This window comes from Manis javanica, chromosome 5 (genome assembly GCF_040802235.1).
Source record: "Manis javanica isolate MJ-LG chromosome 5, MJ_LKY, whole genome shotgun sequence".
In the NCBI taxonomy this organism is placed as follows: domain Eukaryota; kingdom Metazoa; phylum Chordata; class Mammalia; order Pholidota; family Manidae; genus Manis; species Manis javanica.
Window position 1 is genome coordinate 153,290,912 of NC_133160.1, and position 21,408 is coordinate 153,312,319.

Consider the following 21,408-nt stretch of genomic DNA (forward strand, 5'->3'; position numbering starts at 1 on the left):
TAGGAAGCCACTGGACACCAGAAGAGTGGCTTATTTGGAATTGTACTTAAAAAGCTTCTTCTGGGAACTTGAACCAAGAACAGATCCTAGGTAGACAAGGGTAGAAGCAGGAAGAACAGTTAGTAGCTACAGCAACAGTCCAGACGTGAGATGAGAGCCTGGACTAGGGAGGTAGGAGTGGTGGTGATGAGAAGTGGATGGATTCCAGACATATTTTTAAGATAAAGTGGACAAGATTTGCTGATGGACTAATAACATGTGAGGTACAAGAGAAAGAGTGGAATCAAAGATGGGTGAGTTAAAATAATTAGTGAGTTGGGCTAACTGCCTACAGAAGAGTTCCACTCAAATACTGGATATGCCTCTCAAATATAATTACCCTCATCGTCTTCACTAATGGTCCTGTTCCTCTCCTCTATTCTCTCTCAAGGGGAAGTTACCTCTGCCCAATTACCCAATCTAGACTTAAAGGTCATCCTTATCTTTTCTATTTCTCACATTCCCCATATCTAATCAGTTCCCATATCCTCCCTAAAATGTCTTTCAAATCTGTAGAATTCATTCTATTTCTAATGCTCTTCTCTTGGTTCAAACCATCATCATACCTTGTCTAGACTACTAGAACAGGGAGGGACTAAAAAGGGAAAAGATGCACTGAGCACCTATATGTGCCAGGCAGCAGGCTACCTGATTAACAGTCACTACTTTTCAATCAAAATCTTCCTAATAGATTTACCTGTGTCTAATATTTCCACATTCCATTGTATTTTCCAAGAGCAATTTTTCAGACACAAATCTGAACATGTCATTCCACCCCCTTAATGGCTCTGGGGCTTTTTACATGGTGATCTCTCTGTCTGGAGATATTCTTATATCATTTCTTTCACAATTTTCCCTTATTAATACATATATTTAGCCAACAGAACCTACCTCAAGAAAATCCTTAGGTGCATAAACAGGTCTGAAAAGGCTTAAATCTAGGATTAATAAGACAGATTAAAACAAAATTTAGTTCATTTATTATATGAATACATATTAGTAATAAATGTTAATAGTCTTTCACACATTGCTGTGCAGCTAGATTAATTCAAACACTTTCAGAGTATCAATTATTTATCCTAGATTGTGTTAAGTATTGGAAATGAAAAATTTAAAGACAGTCCCTCCCCTTGACAGTGTAGATGATATTCTAGAAGAAATTTAAGAGTCTCTTTTCATAAAATTATAATTAACTATTTATAATTACATAGAAAAAAATATCAATATTTATAAAAGTTCTATATGAGAATTCTCAGGGTACACAGAATCTAGTAGTACTAATGCAGGTTTAGTGAATTCCTCTAATATTGAACTGTTCTCCCTTTTGAACTTCTGTAACAGTTTTCACTATTATGGCACTTAGTTCTTGCCAAGTCCCCCACCTGTTTTTTTTTAAACAAAAATTATGAGGGATTATGTACATATTTACACATGCAATTATAGACATCTACTTATTATAGTAAATGATATATAGTCACTCATTACATGTTTATAAAATTGACTCCATTGTAAACATTACATAAGAATTAAAATAAATTCTTAAAAACATTTCAGAAGTCTTAAGACTTTATACCATTTCAGCTGTCTCTAACATCTCAATGTAATTAAAGCTTAAAAAATATTTACTTTAATTATGAATCTAAGAACTCTACTCAAAAGATTTAATTTACTCTTTTATAAAAATGTTTTTCAAATGCTGCTTTAAAAAAGGATTTAAATATTCTCAAAATAATACAGAATACTGACAAAAGTTAGGAATTTTTAAAATGCAAAGTAGAAAGGTAAGCAAACAAAATAGATCATGGTTAATCAGTGTGGAAGAAAATTTGCTGTCTTTCCAAAATAAATGTTAATATTGTTATTTTGGATCCACAACTAAGATAATTTTTTCCACTACCATATTTTGAAAAAAAGTTCTTCATATACCTGGCTCATCAGTTCCCATTTCATTCCATTTACTGAGAAGTTCTTTCTGTTCTCCAACAGGCCTCTAAAAAAGGTAATTTTAAAATTGTTTTCATTTTGTGAAGTTTAGCTATGCAGCTGAAAAATAAGAATCAGTAACTTATCTAACAGTTTAAATAAGCTACTAAAACATAAGGAAAAATAATTTCATTACATATTGTGAACATTTTTTGGAGTTACATTTCAATTATTTAGCTATTATATCTAGTCTCAATGGCTCAGTTAGAATATAGGGCTAATGAGTCCAAGAAAAGGTAAGTGATCTGGGCTGGCCAGTAAATTTCACAAAGAAAAACTGATCCTCAGTCACATACTACATCTCTTGCTCCATCCAGCGATCTCAGAAATGCATCACAAGGGGGACTGGCCAAGAGAGTATGACTGTGAGTCAGTAGCATCATCTCTCTATATGAAAGACAGTATATTACACAGTACTACATATTTAGAGTTTTTCATATAAATTCATCCTTTTTGTACACCATCCTTCTGGTGCTTTCAGTGGCTTGTCCTTGGATATTATCCAAAGTATATCCACCATATCCTATCCAACAACAAGGAATAATAGCAGGTAGGGAAAATGAAATGAGGAGAAACTTGTTCTCTTTTACTCATGAGCAACTATAAAGAATCCAAAACATTCCTAAAGTGGTCTCTCCTTTTTTATCTCTGCTCTCTCAAAGCCCAGAGTGACAGATAAATGTTGAGTATTAAATCTAAGTAGATCTAATACTATTAAATCTAAGTAGTTCTGCAGAGAAATGACAAACCATTCCCTATATTAATACTGAAAGATGGTACCATATTGGCTGTTATAATGCCTAACACTCCACCTTTAATTTTAAATAGTATAGTATTTTAAAGTTCTAAAATAGTGATAGTATATCTCTAATTTAAAAAATATGGCTACTGCACTAATTGGGCAAAAGTAAGGAGATTAAAAGCAATCTATACTGCAGATTCTATACTTCATTTCTATCTATTCTCAAGATACAACTCCATTACAAAAAGCATTAAAGCATATATAATAGAAATTTATGAAGAACACACCCATATAATTGGTCTTTTGCAGATATTTTTGTTTCAAAACACTAATATCCTAGTAAAAAAGAGAGAAACCAACCTAACAGTTATAACTTCATGATACTTCCTAGTACTTGATTCACAATAAAATGCTTAAATGTTTGGCATCGACTCAAAAAAATTATGGCAGCTTGAGAAGTGAGATGAAAATCTCTTCCCAAGATCACATATATTATGAAAATACAGCAAATAAAATGACTCCTAGAAGAGTGACCAGAAGTAGGAGTGCATCAGCCAGTCTACATTTGGAAGAGGTGAACATCTGACCGAAAAGGGTAAAGTAAAAAAGTTGTGACCTGGAGGGACCTGAGCACTACCCCCACCGGAGCCCACCACAGGAGGAAGAGAATCAGAGAAGGGAGGGAGTAAAGCCCAGGACTGCTAAATACCTAGCCCTAGAAATCTACTCTGGGAGCACAACCCACATTGCATGGTACTCTGGAGATTAGAGCAGGTGAAAACCAAAGTCAGAGACTGAGACTGCAAATAGGCTCCACAACTAGCTGCTCTGGGACAAAAGAAAGGCAGGCGCTTTGAAAGATTTCTCAACAGTGAGAGGGCTGCTAAAGGGGCAAGGGTTTAGGAGAAGGAACAGATGGACAAAATCTTCCCAGCACACTCAGTCCAGCAGTTGGGAAATTTCAGGAGCTTCAGGTGCTCCATCCCCCTGACTAGCAATGCAGCCCCAAGGTGCCTCACTGCAATAAGCAGCCTGCTATTTCTACCTCCCCACAGGCACCTGTGCACATATCTGCTGTCCCTCCATTGTTTCAAATGAGCTGGAAAGCAGCCCTGCCTACAGCACCTACACAGCTTAACACAGAGGCTTCTCCCTGTGTGCAGCTAACCGGCTCTGACAGCAGGGCAGGCACTGCTACCAGGAAGGAGGAAAGGGCTTTGCCCTCCTGGCAGACACCCGCACCACTCACCAGCGACCCCCGCCATTGCTCCAGGTCAGCCCGAGAGCAGCTCCATGCACAGCAGTTTAGGGAATTAAACCAAAATCTGTGCCCTGCGTGTGGCTCACGGGTCCTGGCAGTGGAGACAGGCACTATGACAGGAAAGCAAGAAAGGGCTTTCTCCTCCCAGCAGGCAACAGCCATTTGCTTGCGACCACTTGCATCGCTCCAGGCGCTGAGCAGCTCTGAAGAGAAGAGCTTCTGGGCACTAGGGGGCACCACCTGTACAAACCTAATATTTCTCACTATCCAATAGGATTATGAAAAGGCAGAAGAACCTTGTTCAATCCAAAATCCATCAAATACCAGAAACAGGACTCTGTGAGACTACTTTCACCAATCTTCCAGGAAACGAATTCAAAATAAAAGTCATAAGCATGCTAATGGAGGAACAGAAAAATATTCAAGAGTTAAGGGATGAATTCATGAGGGAGACAGACACCTTAAAAAATACAGTAGCTGAGATGAAACAAACAATGGATGGATTTAAAAGCACATTAGATGAGATAGAGGAAATGGTAAATGCAATAGAAACTACAGAACAGGAATGCAAAGAATCTGAGGGAGAGAGAAAAGGACCTCTAGAAATGAAATAATATTACAACTGTTTGACCAATACAAACAGAACAATATTCATATTATAGGGGTAACAGAAGAAGAAGAAAAAGAAAAAGGTATAGAAAGTGTATTTGAAGAAATAATAGCTGAAAACATCCCCAATCTGGGGAAGGACATAGTCTCTCAGGCCATGGAAGTCCACAGATCTCCCAACACAAGGGACTCTAGAAAGACAACACCAAGACATATAATAATTAAAATGGCAAAGATCAAGGACAAGAGCAGAGTATTTAAAGTGGCCAGAGAGAGAAAAAAGATCATTTACAAAGTAAAACCCATCAGGCTATCATCAGACTTCTCAGCAGAACTCTTACAAAGCAGAAGGGAGTGGCATGATATATTCAATGCAATGAAACAGAAAGGCCTCAAACCAAGAATACTCTACCCAGCAAGATTATCATTTAAATTTGAAAGATGGATTAAACAATTCCCACATAAGCAAAAGTGGAGGGAATTTACCTCCCATAAACCATCTCTACAGTGTATTTTCAATGGACTGCTCTAGATGGAAGTTCTCCTAATTCTAAATACCTGTCATGAGAGAAAATGAAACCACAGTAAAGGAAGTAGACCAAATAAATATTAACCAAATGCAAAATTAAATCAGCTACCCACAAAGTCAGTCAAGGGATACACAAAGAGTACAGAATATGACACCTAACATATAAAGAGTGGAGGAGGAAAAAAAGAAGGGAGGAAAAAAAGAATCTTCAGATTGTGTTTATAACAGCATAATAAGCAAGTTAAGTTAGACTGTTAGACAGTAAAGAAGCTGCCCTTGAACCTTTGGTAACCATGAATCCAAACCCTGCAACGCTAATAAGAACGTATCTATCAATAATCACCCTAAATGTAAATGGACTAAGTGAACCAGTCAAAAGACATTAAGTTACAAAGTGGATAAAAAGCAAGTCCCATCTATATGCTGCCTATAAGAGACTCAATTCAAACCCAAAGACATACACAGACTAAAAGTGACGGGATGGAAAAAGATATTTCATGCAAAAAATAGGGAGAAAAAAGCAGGAGTTGCAATACTTGTATCAGATAAAATAGACTTTAAAACAAAGAAAGTAACAAGAGACAAAGAAGGACATTATTAATGATAAAGGGATCAGTCCAACAAGTGTATATAACCATTATAAATATCTATGCACCCAACATAGGAGCACCCAAATATGTGAGACAAGCACTAATAGAATTAAAGGGGGAAATGGAATACAATGCATTCACTTTAGGAGACTTCAACACACCTCTCACTCCAAAGGACAGATCAACAAGACAGAAAATAAGTAAGGAGACAGAGGCACTGAACAACATATTAAAACAAGCATCTACAGAACACTTCACCCAACAGGAACAGGAAACACACTCTTCTCAAGTGAACATGGAACATTTTCCAGAATAGACCACATACTAGGCCACAAAAAGAACCTCAGTAAATTTAAAAAGATTGAAATTGTACCAACCAAATTCTCAGATCACAAAGGTATAAAACTATAAATAAATTGTACAAAAAAAACAAAAGGGCTCACAAACACATAGAGGCATAACAACATACTCCTAAATAATCAATGGATCAATGACCAAATTAAAACAGAGATCAAGCAATATATGGAGACAAATGAAAACAACAGCACATGCCCCAACTTCTGTGGGACACAGCAAAGGCAGTTCTAAGAGGAAAGTTTATAGCAATGCAGACCTATTTAAAGAAGGAAAAACAATCCCAAATGAATAGTCTAAAGTCACAATTATTGAAACTGGAAAAAGAAGAACAAATAAGGCCCAAAGTCAGCAGAAGTAGGGACATAATTAAAATCAGAGAAGAAATAAAATTGAGAATAATAAAACAACAGAAAAAATTAATGAAACCAAGAGCTGGTTCTTTGAGAAAATAAACAAAATAGATAAACCCCTGCACAGACTTATTAAGAGAGAAAGAGAATCTACACACATAAACAGAATTAGAAACGAGAAAGGAAAAATCACAACAGTAACCACAGAAATACAAAGAATTATTAGAGAATACTATGAAAATCCATATGCTAACAAACTGGATAACCTAGAAGAAATGGACAACTTTCTAGAAAATACAACCTTCCAAAACTGACCCAGGAAGAAAATGAAAATCTGAACAGACCAATTATCAGCAATGAAATTGAATCAGTAATCAAAAAACTACCCAAGAACAAAATCCCCAGACCAGATGGCTCCATGCTGAATTTTATCAGACATTTAGTGAAGACCTAATACTCATTCTCCTAAAAGGTTGCCAAAAAATAGAAGAGGAGAGAATACTTTCAACTCATCCTATGAAGCCAGCATCACTCTAATACCCAAATCAGGCAAAGACACCACAAAAAAAGAAAATTACAGACCAATATCTTGATGAACATATATGCAAAAATACCCAATAAAAAATTAGCAAACCGAATTAATAAATACATTAAGAGGATCATACATCATGATCAAATGGGATTCATCCCAGGGATGCAAGGATGATACAACATTTGAAAATCCATCAACATCAATAAAAAGGACAAAAACCAAATGATCATCCATCTCCATAGATGCTGAAGAGCATTTGACAAATTTCAACATGCATTCATATTTATAACAGCCAAGATACGGAAGTATCCTAAGTGTCCATCAGTAGATGAATGGATAAAGAAGATGTGGTACATATATACAATGGAATATTTATTCAGCCATAAGAAGAAAACAAATCCTACCATTTGCAACAACACGGATGGAGCTAGAGAGCATTATGCTCAGTGAAAAAAGTCAGGCAGAGAAAGACAAGTACCAAATGATTTCACTCATCTGTGGAGTGTAACAACAAAGCAAAAACTGAAGGAACAAAACAGCAGCAGAATCACAGAACCCAAGAATGGACTAGCGGTTACCAAAGGAAAAGGGACTGGAGGGGTGTGGGTGGGGAGGGAGGGATAAGAGGATTAAGGGGCATTATGATTAGCGCACATAATATAGGGGGGCACAGGGAAGGCAGTATAGCACAGAGAAGACAAGTAGTGACTCTGAAGCCTCTTACTATGCTGATGGACAGTGACTGTAATGGGGTATGTCCTGGGGACTTGATAATAGGAGGGAATGTAGTAACGACAAAGTCACTCATGTGAAACCTGGGCATAAGATTGTGTATCAATGATACCTTAATTAAAAAATATATATATAAAATAAAATAAAAATTTCAACATGCATTCATGATAAAAACTCTCAATAAAATGGGTATAGAGAGCAAGTACCTCAACATAATAAAGGCCATTTATGTCAAATCCACAGCCAATATCATACACAACAGTGAAAAGCTGAAAGCTTTTCCTCTAAGATCGGGAACAAGATAAGGATGCCCACTCTCCTCACTTTTATTCAACATAGTACTGGAGGTCCTAGCCATGGCAATCAGACAACACAAAGAAATAAAACGCATCCAGATTGCTAAAGGAGCAGTTAAACTGTCACTATTTGCAGATGACATGATATTGTACATAAAAAACCCTAAAGAATCCACCCCAAGACTACTAGAACTAATATCTGAATTTAGCAAAGTTGCAGGATACAAAGTTAATACACAGAAATCTGTTGCATTCCTATATACTAGTAATGAAACAGCAGAATGAGAAATCATGAAACAATTCCATTCACAATTGCATCAAAAAGAATAAAATAATTAGGAATAAACCTAACCAAGGAAATGAAAGACCTATACCCTGAAAACTACAAGTCACTCTTGAGAGAAATTAAAGAGGACACTAATAAATGGAAGTACATCCATGCTCTTGTGTAGGAAGAATTAATATAGATAAAATGGCCACCCTGCCTAAAGCAATCTACAGATTCAGTGCAATCCCTATCAAAATAACAACAGCATTCTTCAATGAACTAGAACAAATAGTTCTATAATTTATATGGAACCACAAAATACACTGAATAGCCAAAGCAATCCTGAGAAGGAAGAATAAAGCAGGGGGGATTATGCTCCCCAACTTCAAGCTCTACTACAAAGCCACAATAATCAAAACAATTTGGTACTGGCACAAGAACAGAGCCATAGATCAATGGAATAGAATAGGATATAAACCCACACATATATGGCCAATTAATATATGATAAAGGAGCCATGGATATACAATGGGAAAAAGACAGCCTCTTCAACAGCTGCTGTTGACAAAACTGGACAGCTACATGTAAAAGAATGACTGGATTACTGTGTAACTCCATACACAAAAGTAAACTCAAAATGGATCAAAGGCCTGAATGTAAGTAATGAAACCATAAAACTCTTTGAAGAAAATATAGGCAAAAATCACTTGAATATAAACATGAGCAACTTTTTCATGAAGATAACTCTTCAGGCAAGGGAAACAAAAGCAAAAATGAACAAGTGGGACTACATCAAACTGAAAAGCTTCTGTACAGCAAAGGACACTATCAGCAGAACAAAAAGGTATCCTACTGTATGGGAGAATATATTCATAAATAACATATCTGATAAGGGGTTGACATCCAAAATATATAAAGAACTCACATGCCTCAACAACCAAAAAGCAAATTAACCAATTAAAAAATTGTCAGAGGATCTGAACAGATACTTCTCCAAAGAAGAAATTAAGATGGCCAACAGGCACATGAAAAGATGCTCCACATTGCTAATCATCAGAGAAATGCAAATTAAAACCACAATGAGACATCACCTCATACCAGTTAGGATGGTCCATATCCAAAAGACAAGCAACAACAAATGCTGGCGATGCTGTGGAGAAAGGGGAACCCTCCTACACTGGTGGTGGGAATGTAAATTAGTTGAACCATTGTGGAAACCAATATGGAGGTTCCTCAAAAAACAAAAAATAGAAATACCATTTGATCCAGGAATTCTACTCCTAGGAATTTACCCTAAGAAAAGAGGATCACAGATTCAAAAAGACACATGCACCCCTATGTTTACTGCAGCACTATTTACAATAGCCAAGAAATGCAAGTAACCTAAGTGTCCATCAGTAGATGAATGGATAAAGAAGAGTTGGTACATATACATAATGGAATATTATTCAGCCATGAGCAGAAAACAAATCCTACCATTTGCAACAACATGGATGGAGCTAGAGGGTATTATGCTCAGTGAAATAAGCCAGGCGGAGAAAGACAGGTACTAAATAATTTCACTTATCTGTGAGGTATAACAACAAAGCAAAAACTGAAGGAACAAAACAGCAACAGACTCACAGAACCCAAGAATGGACTAATGGTTACCAAAGGGAAAGGGACTGGGGGGCGGTGGGTGGGAAGGGAGGGATAAGGGGTTTAAGGGGCATTATGATTAGTACACATAATATAGGGGAGGGGCATGGGGAAGGCAGTATATCACAGAGAAGACAAGTAGTGACTCTGCAGCATCTTACTATGCTGATGGACAATGACTGAAATGGGGTATGTCGTGGGGACTTGATAATAGGGGGAAATGTAGTAACCACAGTGTTGCTTATGTGAAACCTGAGCATAAGACTGTATATCAATGATATCCTAACAAAAAAATTGCTTAAATATTAAAAGTACCTTTCGTGCCAATGGGATACTCAGTTCAGTGCACATACTATTTAAACTCTTCAAAATTCTTTTTTCCCAACTTCCCTGAAATATAAGAAACAATCTGTTATTATTTTTGTTAACAATATCAAAAATGAGTTTAAAAGAATTAAAAATATCATGAATTATATGGAAATGGTAAGGTTGGTTGAGATTGGTTACCATCATTCATTAGTCCACTCAAAAAATACTGGATACTGCTCACTATGTACCAGATATCCTCAGTGCTATAATTTAAACCATGGCTAATAGAAAGTCTCAGTCCTCATAAAACTGATGTTGTAATGGAGAATGGGAATGACATAGGTAAAAATAAATAAACCAAATCACAGGCCAATAAAAATTATAAGGAAAAATAGCAGATAAAAAGGGAAATTCAACTTAAGCATTCTATAAGTATTTAATATTCAGGAATCCTATTAATGACCTAGTAAAAAATACAATTTTATAGAAATTATTATAATGTTATTTTTCCAGACACAACATTTTATTCCTAAATACCTCAGCATAAACATTCTAAGACTCTTCTGGTATATAACTACAACACTACTATCACACCTAAATAGAGTAACAAGAATATTCCATATCATCTAATATTTGCTTCATATTTACAATTTTTCAATTATCCCCAAAATGTCATTTTTAAAAATCCAGAATCCATTAAAAATCCACACACATTATTTTTGGTTGTTATGTCTCTTTCAGTGTAGTTTAATCTAGAGTCTTTTTGTCCTTTTCTTCTTTGTAATATTGACTCTTTTTGAGGAGTTTAGGTCAGTTGTCTTTTAAATTGTGTCATAATCTGGATTTTCCTATTTTTTTCAGAGTATTGATTACCTTCTCTATCCCCAAATTTCTTATAAACTTTAATATTAACACCTTGAATAGTCATGGATTATCTATGTGTATTTATCATTTTTTAGTTAACTATTTTTTAATGCCAAGTTAAAAATGCCATAATTTTTTGTTTTTTTACTAAAATATTCCTACAGATCACTCTTACTCACTGAAACCAAAATAAAATAATACTAAAGCTCCAACATTTAGACTAAATGAGAACATTATTCATAAAGGGTAGTTATAACCAGTCAATAAAAGTAGAATAATAACAGCTCCATTATGTGGTATTAAAAAGATTAAAGATATGAAGTGCTTTGAACAGTGAAATAATAATATTCAACAACTGACAGTTTTTAGTATAGCTATCATTACTCATAGCTTCTTTACACATATTTAAATACATCATTCTTTATCTGGAATATACCCTCCATGCTCTACTCCTAATCTCAACATACTTATTTGTACTTGTACTGTATCTTATTCACCTTTCAGATATTCACCTCTAGTAAGCCTTCTTTCACTATTCGCTACTCCAAGTGGTATTAGGTGTCTTTGTTTTGAGTTCTCACAGAAGCCCTTCTTTCACCTATCATGGCACATAATTTACTGCATGTAGCACATAACACGTGCTCATAATTGAACAGATTTCTACTCTAGGCAATGTTGTGGACATTTTTTAAATTTTGATACAATGGCCTAAGCAATGAATGAAAAAAAAATCATTGATACAAGAAATAGAGCTGTGTGAAATGTATAAGGCTTAGTTTACTAAAATTATAGTACATATACATCAAGGCAGTAACTAAAGCAAATACAAGTAACCCTGAAAACAACCTGAAGACTGAAAAAACAGACCATCTACACCTGGTAAAGAAGATAAAACCACACTGAGAAGGTTAAAGTGGCAGAGCTGTGATCAGTTGGGACCCAAGCCCCTCCACCATCCAAGTACACAAGTGGAAGAGAGAGAAACGGAATGGGAAAGGGTAAACGCTCAGGAATCCAGCACACCTAGCCCTAGATATCTGCTCCAGAAATACAATGAGTCCACATAGCATTGGACTTTGGTGATTAACAGGGCTGGACACCAGGGATAGTTGAGTACTATGGGAGGCCGAAACTCCTGTCACTTGTGAAAGACAGGCACATTCATTGGTTCTGCTGAGATCCAACACAGAGGTAGCAGTCTGAAAGGCTATCAGCAGCAGGAAGTGTGCCAGGGGGGTGCCAGACTATGCTTTCCTAGGCCTCTCTCAGCCCTACTGCTCAGGCGCTCACAGGAAACAACCCCAAACACTCCATCTCCTTCCTGGTATCTCAACCCCAAAGCAGCAATTTCCTGCACACCTGCCTCACCCAACCCTCTCAGCCCAGCAGCAGTACAACTATGTTGCCTGGCAGGTGAAGGGAGGACACTTTTTGGTATTCCTAGCTTTCCTTCAGCCCAAGTGTGGTGCTCAAAGGAGCCATGTCTAAGCTGTCTAGCTCCCTCATTGGAAGCTCAGCACCCCAGGCAGTCTCCCCTGTGCACCCACCCCACCTGGCCAGCTGGAACCAGCAGTGGCTGCCCTTGTTGATCAGCAGGCAAAGAAGGGCCCTGCCCACAATGAATCCCAACAGAAGTGCTTCATGTCACACGAAGGGCACCCAGAGGTGAGTTGTCAGCCTCTGCTGACAAAGATCAGCCACTGCTGGCAGACATTCAGAAAGGTGGCCCCACAGCCAACCAGAAGCAACTGAGGCTGCACAACAGAGGAGAATCAGGCATTGGTGAACAAGGAGTCTTGAGTTTCTAGGCATCAAAGAATTCCTACTTCATATAGCTCTTACTTTCTATATCAGGAGGAATAAATGATCTATGTAATATAAAGGAAGAAACACAGAAACACAGATAAAATGATGACAGAGAGAAATACATTCCCAACAAAAGGACAAGACAAGAAACAAGAAAAAGGGTTTAATGAAATGCAGGTTAGCAATCTTCTTGATAAATATTTCAAAGTAACAGTCATAAAGATCCTCACTGAACTTGGATAAAGAATTGATGATCTCAGCGAGAATCTCAACAAAGAGATAGAAAATATGAAAAAGAGCCACCCAGAGCTGAAGAATACATAACTGATGAAAATACGATGGAAGGAATGAATAGTAGACTGCTGGAAGGGGAAAGATCAAAGTGATGAAAGATAGACAACATAAAAGTAACCAAGCTGAGGAACAAAGGAGAAATAATTCCTAAAAATGAGAAGAGGTTAAAAGCTGTATGAAACTCCAAACAAAACAATATTTGTATAATAGAGATTCCAGAAGGAGAAGAAAGGAACAAAGGAATAGAAAGTCTCTTTGAAGAAATAATAGCTATCTGGGAAAGGAAACATACACCTGGGTCCTGGAAGTACAGAGAACCCCTAAAAAAGAAGCCCCAGGAAGACAACACCGAGACATATAGTAATTAAAATGGAAAAGATTAAATATAAAGAGAGCATCTTAAAAGCAGCAAGAGGCAGACAGTTACCTATAAAGGAAACTCCATAAGGCTATGAACAGATTTCTCAAAAGAAACGTTACACACCAGAAGGCAGTGGCATGAAATATTTAATGTATTGAAAGGGAAGAACTTACAACCAATAATCTTCTACCTGGCATGGTTATCATTCAGAATAGAAGGGGATATTAACCTGAGATTAAATTCACAATGACTAAACTGGTCTTACAGGATATGTTAAGCATCTATATGCTGCCTACAAGATACTCACTTCAGACCTAAAGACATACATAGACTCAAAGTGAAGGGATGGAAAAAGAGATTTCATGTAAGTAAAAGGGAGAAAAAAGCAGGAATAGCAGTACTTATATGAGAAAAATTGACTTTAAAACAAAATAAGAAGAGACAAAGAAGAACATTACATAATGAGAAAGAGATCAGTCCAGTAAGAGGATATAACAATCATAAGTATCTCTGCACCCAACATAGGAGCACCTAATATGTAAAACAAATACTAACAGACCCTAAGGGAGAAATAGCAATACAATCAATCTCAGGAGATTTTAACACACAACTTACACCAATGGACAGATCATCCAGACAGAAAATAAATAGGAAAGCAAAGGTCTTGAATGACACATTAGACCAGATGACTTAACAGATATCTACAGAACACTCTACCCAAAAGAAGCAAGATACATATTTTTCTTAAGGGCATATGGAATGCTCTCCAGCATAGTTCACATATTAGGACACAAAAAGGGCCTCAATAAACTTAAAAAGATTATAATTGTATCAAGCATCTTTTCAGATCACAATGGTATGAAACTAGAAACAATTACATGAAGAAAACAAAATAAAAACCACAAACAAATGGAGGCTAAACAACATGCATCTAAATAATCAATGGATCAATGAACAAAGAGAAAATCAGCAATACATGGGGACAAATGAAAACAAAAACAGTTCAAAATATGTGGGATACCACAAAAGCAGTTCTAAGAGAGAAGTACATAGCAATACAAGCCTACCTCAAAAAACAAGAACAATCCCAAATAAACTCACAACTAAAAGAACTAGAAAAAGACAAATGAGACCCCAAGTTATTAGGAGGGAGATAATAAGGATCAGAGCAGAAATAAATAAAAATGGAGAATAAGAAAATATTAGAAGAATAATCAGTGAAACTAAGAGGTGGTTCTTTATGATAAACAAAAGAGACAAACAGCCAGTCTTATCAAGAAAAAAAGAGGACACAAATAAATAAAATCAGAAGTGAAAAAAATAGTTACAATAGACACCACAGAAATACAAAGAATTATTATTAAAGAATTCTATGAAAAATTATTTGCCAATAAATTTGACAACCTAGGAGAAATGAGCAAATTCTTAGTAATGTACAGTCTTCCAAGACTGACCCAGGAAGAAACAGAAAATCTGAACAGACCAATTACCAGTAACAAAATTGAACTGGTAATAAAAAAACTACCAACAAACAAAATTCCAGGACCAGATGGCTTCACATCTGAATTCTACCAAACACTTAAAGAAGGGTTAATACCAATCCTTCTTAAAGTATTCCAAAAAATAGAACATGAGGGAACACTCCCGAATTCATTCAATGAGGTTAGCATCACTCTAATACCAAAACTAGACAAAGACAATACAAAAAAAAAAACAAAACAATTACAGACCAATATCCCTGAACCTAGGTGCAAAGCTCTTCAACAAAATATTAGCAAATCAAATTCAATAATAGATCAAAAGGATCATCTATCATGACCAACTGGGATTTATTCCAGCGATGTAATGATGGCAGAATATTTGTAAATCAATCAATGTGATACACCACATTAACAAAAGGATAAAAGAAACACATAGTCACCTCAATAGATGCTGAAAAGCATTTGAATTCAATATCCAGTCATAATAAAAAATTCTTAACAAAATGGGTATAAAGGAAACATACCTTAACATAATGAAGTCCATATATGACAAACCCATGACTAGCATCATACTCAATGGGAAAAACCTTAAAACTTTTCCTCTAAGATTAGGAATAAGACAAGGATGCCCACTCTCACCACTTTGATTCGACATAGTACTAGAAGTCCTAGCCACAGCAATTGGACAAGATAAAGAGATGAAAGACATCGAAACAGATGTGGAAGAAGTGAAACTGTCACTATTTGCAAATGACATAATATACATAAAAAACCATAAAGACTCCACCAAAAACTATTATAATAACTGGATTCAGCAAACTTGCAGGATACAAAATCAGTATACAGAAATGTATATATATTCTAACAGTGTAGTAGCAGAAAGTAAAATCAAGAAAACACTTCCATTTACAATTGTTTCAAAAAGAATAAAATACCTAGGAATAAGCCTAATCAAGGAGGTGAAAGATCTATACTCTGAAAACTGTCAGATGCTGATGAAATTAATTGAAGAAGACACAAATAAATGTAAATCTATCCCATGCTCATGGGTAGGAAGAATTAATATTATAAAAATGGCCATCCTGCCCAAAGCAATTTACAGATTAAACACAATTCCTATCAAAATATCAAAGGCATTTTTCAATGAACTAGAGAAATAATTCTAAAATTTATATGGAACCACAAAAGACCCCAAATAGCCAAAGTAATCTTGAGGAAGAAGTACAAAGGTGGGGGTATTACACTTCTTGACTTTAAGCTATACTACAAAGCTATAGTAATCAAAACAGTATGGTACTGGCACAAGTACAAACCCATAGATCAGTGGAACAGAATAGAGAGCCCAGAAATAAACCCACACATATACAGTTAAATAATACATGATAAAGAGACCATGAAAACACAATAGAGGAAAAGAGTCTTCAATAAATGGTGTTGGGGAAACTGGACAGTTACCTGAAAGAGAATGAAACTGGATTATTGTCTAACTCCTTATAAAAAAGTAAACTTGAAATGGATTGAAGACCTAAATATATGACATGAAACCATAAAACTCTTAAAAGAAAACATAGGAAAAATCTCTTGAACATAAGCATGAACAATTTTTTTCCTGGACATATCTTCCTGAGCAAGCAAATTGAGCAATAAACAAGTGGGATTACATCAGACTAAAAAACTTCTCTACAGCAAAGGACACCATCAATAAAAAATTTTTTAAAAACCTACGGTATGGGAGAATATATTTATAAATGATATACCTTATAAGAGGATAACATCCAAAATATATAAACAATTCTTACACCTCAACATCAAAAAAAACAAATAACCTGACTAAAAAATTAGCAGGAGGCCTAAATAGACATTTTTCCGAAGACCTACAGATGGCCACAGGAACATGGAAGATGTTCACATCACTAATAATCAGAGAAATGCAAATCAAAACCACAATGAGATACCGCTTCACACCAGTCAGAATGGACACTATCAAAAAGACAAGAAATAACAAGTATTGAAGAGTATATGGTGAAAAGAGAAACCTCCTACACTGTTGGTGGGAATGTAAATTGGTGCAGCCACTATGGAAAGCAGTATGCACATTCCTCAAAAAACTAAAAATAGAAATCCCTTATGACCCCGTAACTCCACTTGTAGGAATTTACCCAAAGAAAACAGCATCTCTGGTTTGAAAAGATACATACACATCTATGTTTATTGCTGCATTATTTACAATAATTAACATACGGAAGCAATCAAAGTGTTGATCAGTAGATGAATGAAGAAGGGGTGGTACATACACACAATAGAATATTATTCAGCCATAAAGAAGAAAGAATTTGTGACAACAGGGATGGACCTAGAGGGTGTTATGCTAAATGAAATAAGCTAGGTGGAGAAAGACAAATAGCATATGATTTCACTTATATGTGGAATCTTAAAACAAAACAAAACAAAATGAGCCAAATAGCAGTAGATACTGAGAATGACTGGTGATTACCATGGGGGACGGATTGGTTTGAGGATGTGAAATACATGAAGGGGATAAAGAGGCACAAAATATCAGTCAAAATATAAATTAGTCATGGGGATGAAAATCCAGCATAGGGAATATAGTCAATAGTTCTGTAACATCTTTCTGTGTTAACGTAGTAACTACACTATTTGGGGTGAGGATTTAACAATGTATATAATTGTTGAATCACTATGTTGTATACTTGAAACCAGTATAACATTCTATTTCAACTATACTTCAATCAGAAAAATAATAAATGAACAAATTGCATGAATACCCCCAAAACTAATTCCACTTACTGGCTTATTTTCAATAATCTTTCTTTTTATAGTAAATATTTCTTTTAGATCCAAAACTTCAAATACATTTGAGTCCCTTATTCATGATCAAATATTAATAATAATAATACAACCCACTTGCACTCCCAACATCCTTATCCTCAATTTATCTAGAAAAAATCTTACTCAACTTTCAGATCTCAGCCTAAGGATGATTTTAATATGCCTTCTGTCACTTGCTCCAACCCACTCCAGACTGTGCAGGAAGCAGGTACAAGAAATCTTTTTTACAAAAAAAGTAATTTTCATTAAATCATTGCCATAAAAATAATATTTTCATAAAGACTAAAAACCCGGTCCCTGAATTTGCTTTTATTTATCCTATTATATAAAGACCCAAATTTCTATCTATTGAATTATGATTCCAAGTAGTTTCATTTTAAACCACTCATGAAAAGGACTCTTGAATTGATAAAAAGGTAGTAATTCTCACATATAAAAACAAAATTAAAGTTACAATAGACATCAATATGTGGCTCATAATATATACTATACATATTTTCAATACTGCAGTATATAACTTTAATAGATCATAGTCTCCTAAAAACTGAACCATTCAAAATAGAATAATTCCTTAATAAATATTCTGAATGAAATGTTAACCTTAACTTCTCTTATTTTGGTAAATACATCTCATTCAGGTGTTTTCTAAAAAGTACAATTTTAAGTGATTAATCATAGTCTTCCTAAAATAATATTCCCCACTCTACAAAGTATTTCAACTTACCATTTTATTTAAATTTAACATTTGATGTAATATAGAGAGAAAATAGTGAGGAAAGAAAGTTACACAGAAAAGAAATCGGACATCAGAAGAAGGCATTCTGAACGGAAAGAGTTTAAGAAACAGAGTTATATTTATATGATTCATATGTGTTTACAAGTTATTAATCCTGTGAGATATGTATCATTACTTGCATTCTATAAATGAGGAAACTTTTAAAAAGAACACATGAAGGTAGAATGAGAAGGTATATTAAGTAGTGGAGCAATGTTGACCGTATCTTTATTCATTATTGTTCTTCCTGTGCTCCACAACTAAAGCAGGGACTTAGAAATAACCCAGAAGAGAAGAAACCACATGACTACAAATTGAGGGGGGAAAAAAAGGAAAAGGATGCTCAATTCAGAAAAACTGGGATTTTTTATTGCTATAAAAAGGGTGAAATGAGATATAATAGCTGAGTTTTCAAATAATGAAAAGGCATTAATTCAACAAATATTCATTAGACACCTATTAAAAACATGCTATTAAGGATGAATAAAACAGCACCCTGTCCATAAGAAAGACACCATTTTTGTGGTGGGGTTGGGGAGGATAAGGCAGATACACAAATAGTATGAAACAAGTTTAAAAAGTATCAGTCCATATGCCACAAGCCATAGAAAGAACATAAAAGAATGAGCAAAGAAACAGGAAGCTAGATATATCAAAACTTCTAGTTGTCAATAGAACACATACCACTTCCTTTAAAATCCTAAAAATAATAAAAGAAAAGTGACCCCAGTGGTTCCCCATGTCTTCATCCCTGTTCCATATCTATGACACAAGAACAAGGTTGGCAGGGCTTTTCCAAGGTACCCCGTGCAAGAACTTCAGTCAGATGGTGAACAAAGTCATTTCCATAGAACTTTAGGATAATTGGAGAAGTCATTCCTATAGAAATCAGAAGTAAGAAATAGAATTTCCTGACAATAAGTGGAAATTCAAGATGAAGAAAGTGGCTGCTTTCAAGCTGAGTTATTCTTTAGGATCCCTCAAGAACTCTAATCTCAATTAAGTGGTATTCATCCATTCCTTAGTTTACTCACTCACTAACATATTTTGAATGCCGTCTATATGCCAAGCACAAAACTAGGACCAGTGAGTAAACATTTTAAGGAGCATATGACTGTGTACTAAAAGAAAGAAACTTTTCAACAAGTAGAAAGACTTAACCATACTGGCTTGTCAGTGAGACTGTAAATTTCCTGTTTCCAAAAGCAGTCAAACAAAAGGAGATGAACTCTAGAGGCTGGACTGGATAAAATTTGAAGGTCCACTTTTTCTCCAGTTTTATTGATAACTAATTTTTCTCAGGTTTTCATAGAGGACTAAAAGAGGGCTTATTGGCTAAATAAGCCCTAGGTCTCAAAAATAAATTCTCAAAAACACCACAGTTATTCTTGTGCTATTATTTAAATACAAAATTCAATATACTGTCAGGACTAAAAAAAAATTATACATAAGTAGAGGTGGCACATAAATTACTGAAAAATGACAGTGCCCTAATACAAAATAAAAGGAAAGTAATGTTTCTACCTGAGACTTATAAAATAAAGCTTTAAATGCTATTTAAAAGGAAAATAAATGGCCTTTTATATTTAAAATGTTTAAATAGGAAGATATTACCTTTTTACCCTAACTCACATCCTCTCCAAATGAAATTACTGTTGCCTGCAAATCAGTTTCCCTAATAATTGGAATCTATGATACTAACTTAAAGGATTTCAAGAGTTTTATAAATAAGACAATTTCTAAGCCATGAGAGGCAAAGGATTTACAAAAGAATAATAGTCATATTGATATCTTTAAATGGGTATTAGCTATCACCTGGCTACTTTTTTATAAAAATGAAAGTAAATAGCAAGTCTTTGCTATTTATAATAAGTATATAGCATGTAAAAAAATTCTATCAAATTATAAAATTAAAAAATGATTTCCTTCACCCTGAGAAAAATAAAAATGAAATAATTATAACCAAACTATCTAATAGAAAGAGATTTTCCTGATTATAAAAATAATACATTTATTCAAGATAATCTGGAAAAAGAGAACAATATGTAAAGAATAAAATAATAAATATACATAAATTTCTATCAGCCAAAGACAACCATTAATATTTTGTTCTGTTCTTTCATTTTTTCTATGCATGTATGTGAACAATTGAGCTATAGATATGTGTATACATGTACATATGTATATTAAAGTATCATTATATTTTTTATATTTTGCTTTTTCCATTTAAGATTATATTGTATGCACTTTCCTATTTCATTATATTCTTTCCAAAATGACACTTCTGATGCCTATATAACATTGATGGATACTATGTTATATCTAAGCAAATCTTATTGCTGTTCATTCAGATTCTTTTAAATTTTCTACTATCATCATCAACATAAATTTCTGTGTTTCTTTGATTCTTCCCTTTAGATAAGGTTCTAGAAGTGGAAATACTAGGAAAAAGGATATAAATATTTTCTATTAAGGAGCATTTTCTATTTTTTCTTTATTCAGTTGATTTATCATGTCAAAAAATGTCTATCTACCATGGCCAGGCACTAGGCCAGATGTTGGAGATACAGTTGTGAAGAGAGATACTGATCCTGCTGCATAGAGACTAAAAGTTCTTGGTGATGATACAGACAACTCCGGTATTGTAGTAGGAATTCCAGGCGCCTCCTGTGTGGAGGATTGAAGACACAGGAAAAGTAACTGAGAATTTGAGATCTGGGGGTCAGAGAGCCTTCCTAAGGA

At 35.0% G+C, this 21,408-nt stretch overlaps 1 protein-coding gene across 4 annotated transcripts in view; it reads right to left on the reverse strand.

Annotated features, from left to right (window-relative positions):
* TBC1D19 (TBC1 domain family member 19) overlaps positions 1–21,408 on the reverse strand; it is a 146,443-nt gene that overhangs the window by 76,504 nt on the left and 48,531 nt on the right. For all 4 annotated transcript variants that reach the window (XM_036994776.2, XM_017664797.3, XM_017664796.3 and 1 more), the window contains 3 exons: positions 10,242–10,316; positions 1,966–2,029; positions 931–977 (listed from right to left, as the gene is read on the reverse strand). In XM_036994776.2, the coding sequence (XP_036850671.1) occupies positions 931–977; positions 1,966–2,029; positions 10,242–10,316 (186 nt within the window). The remainder of the gene's footprint in view (positions 1–930; positions 978–1,965; positions 2,030–10,241; positions 10,317–21,408) is intronic.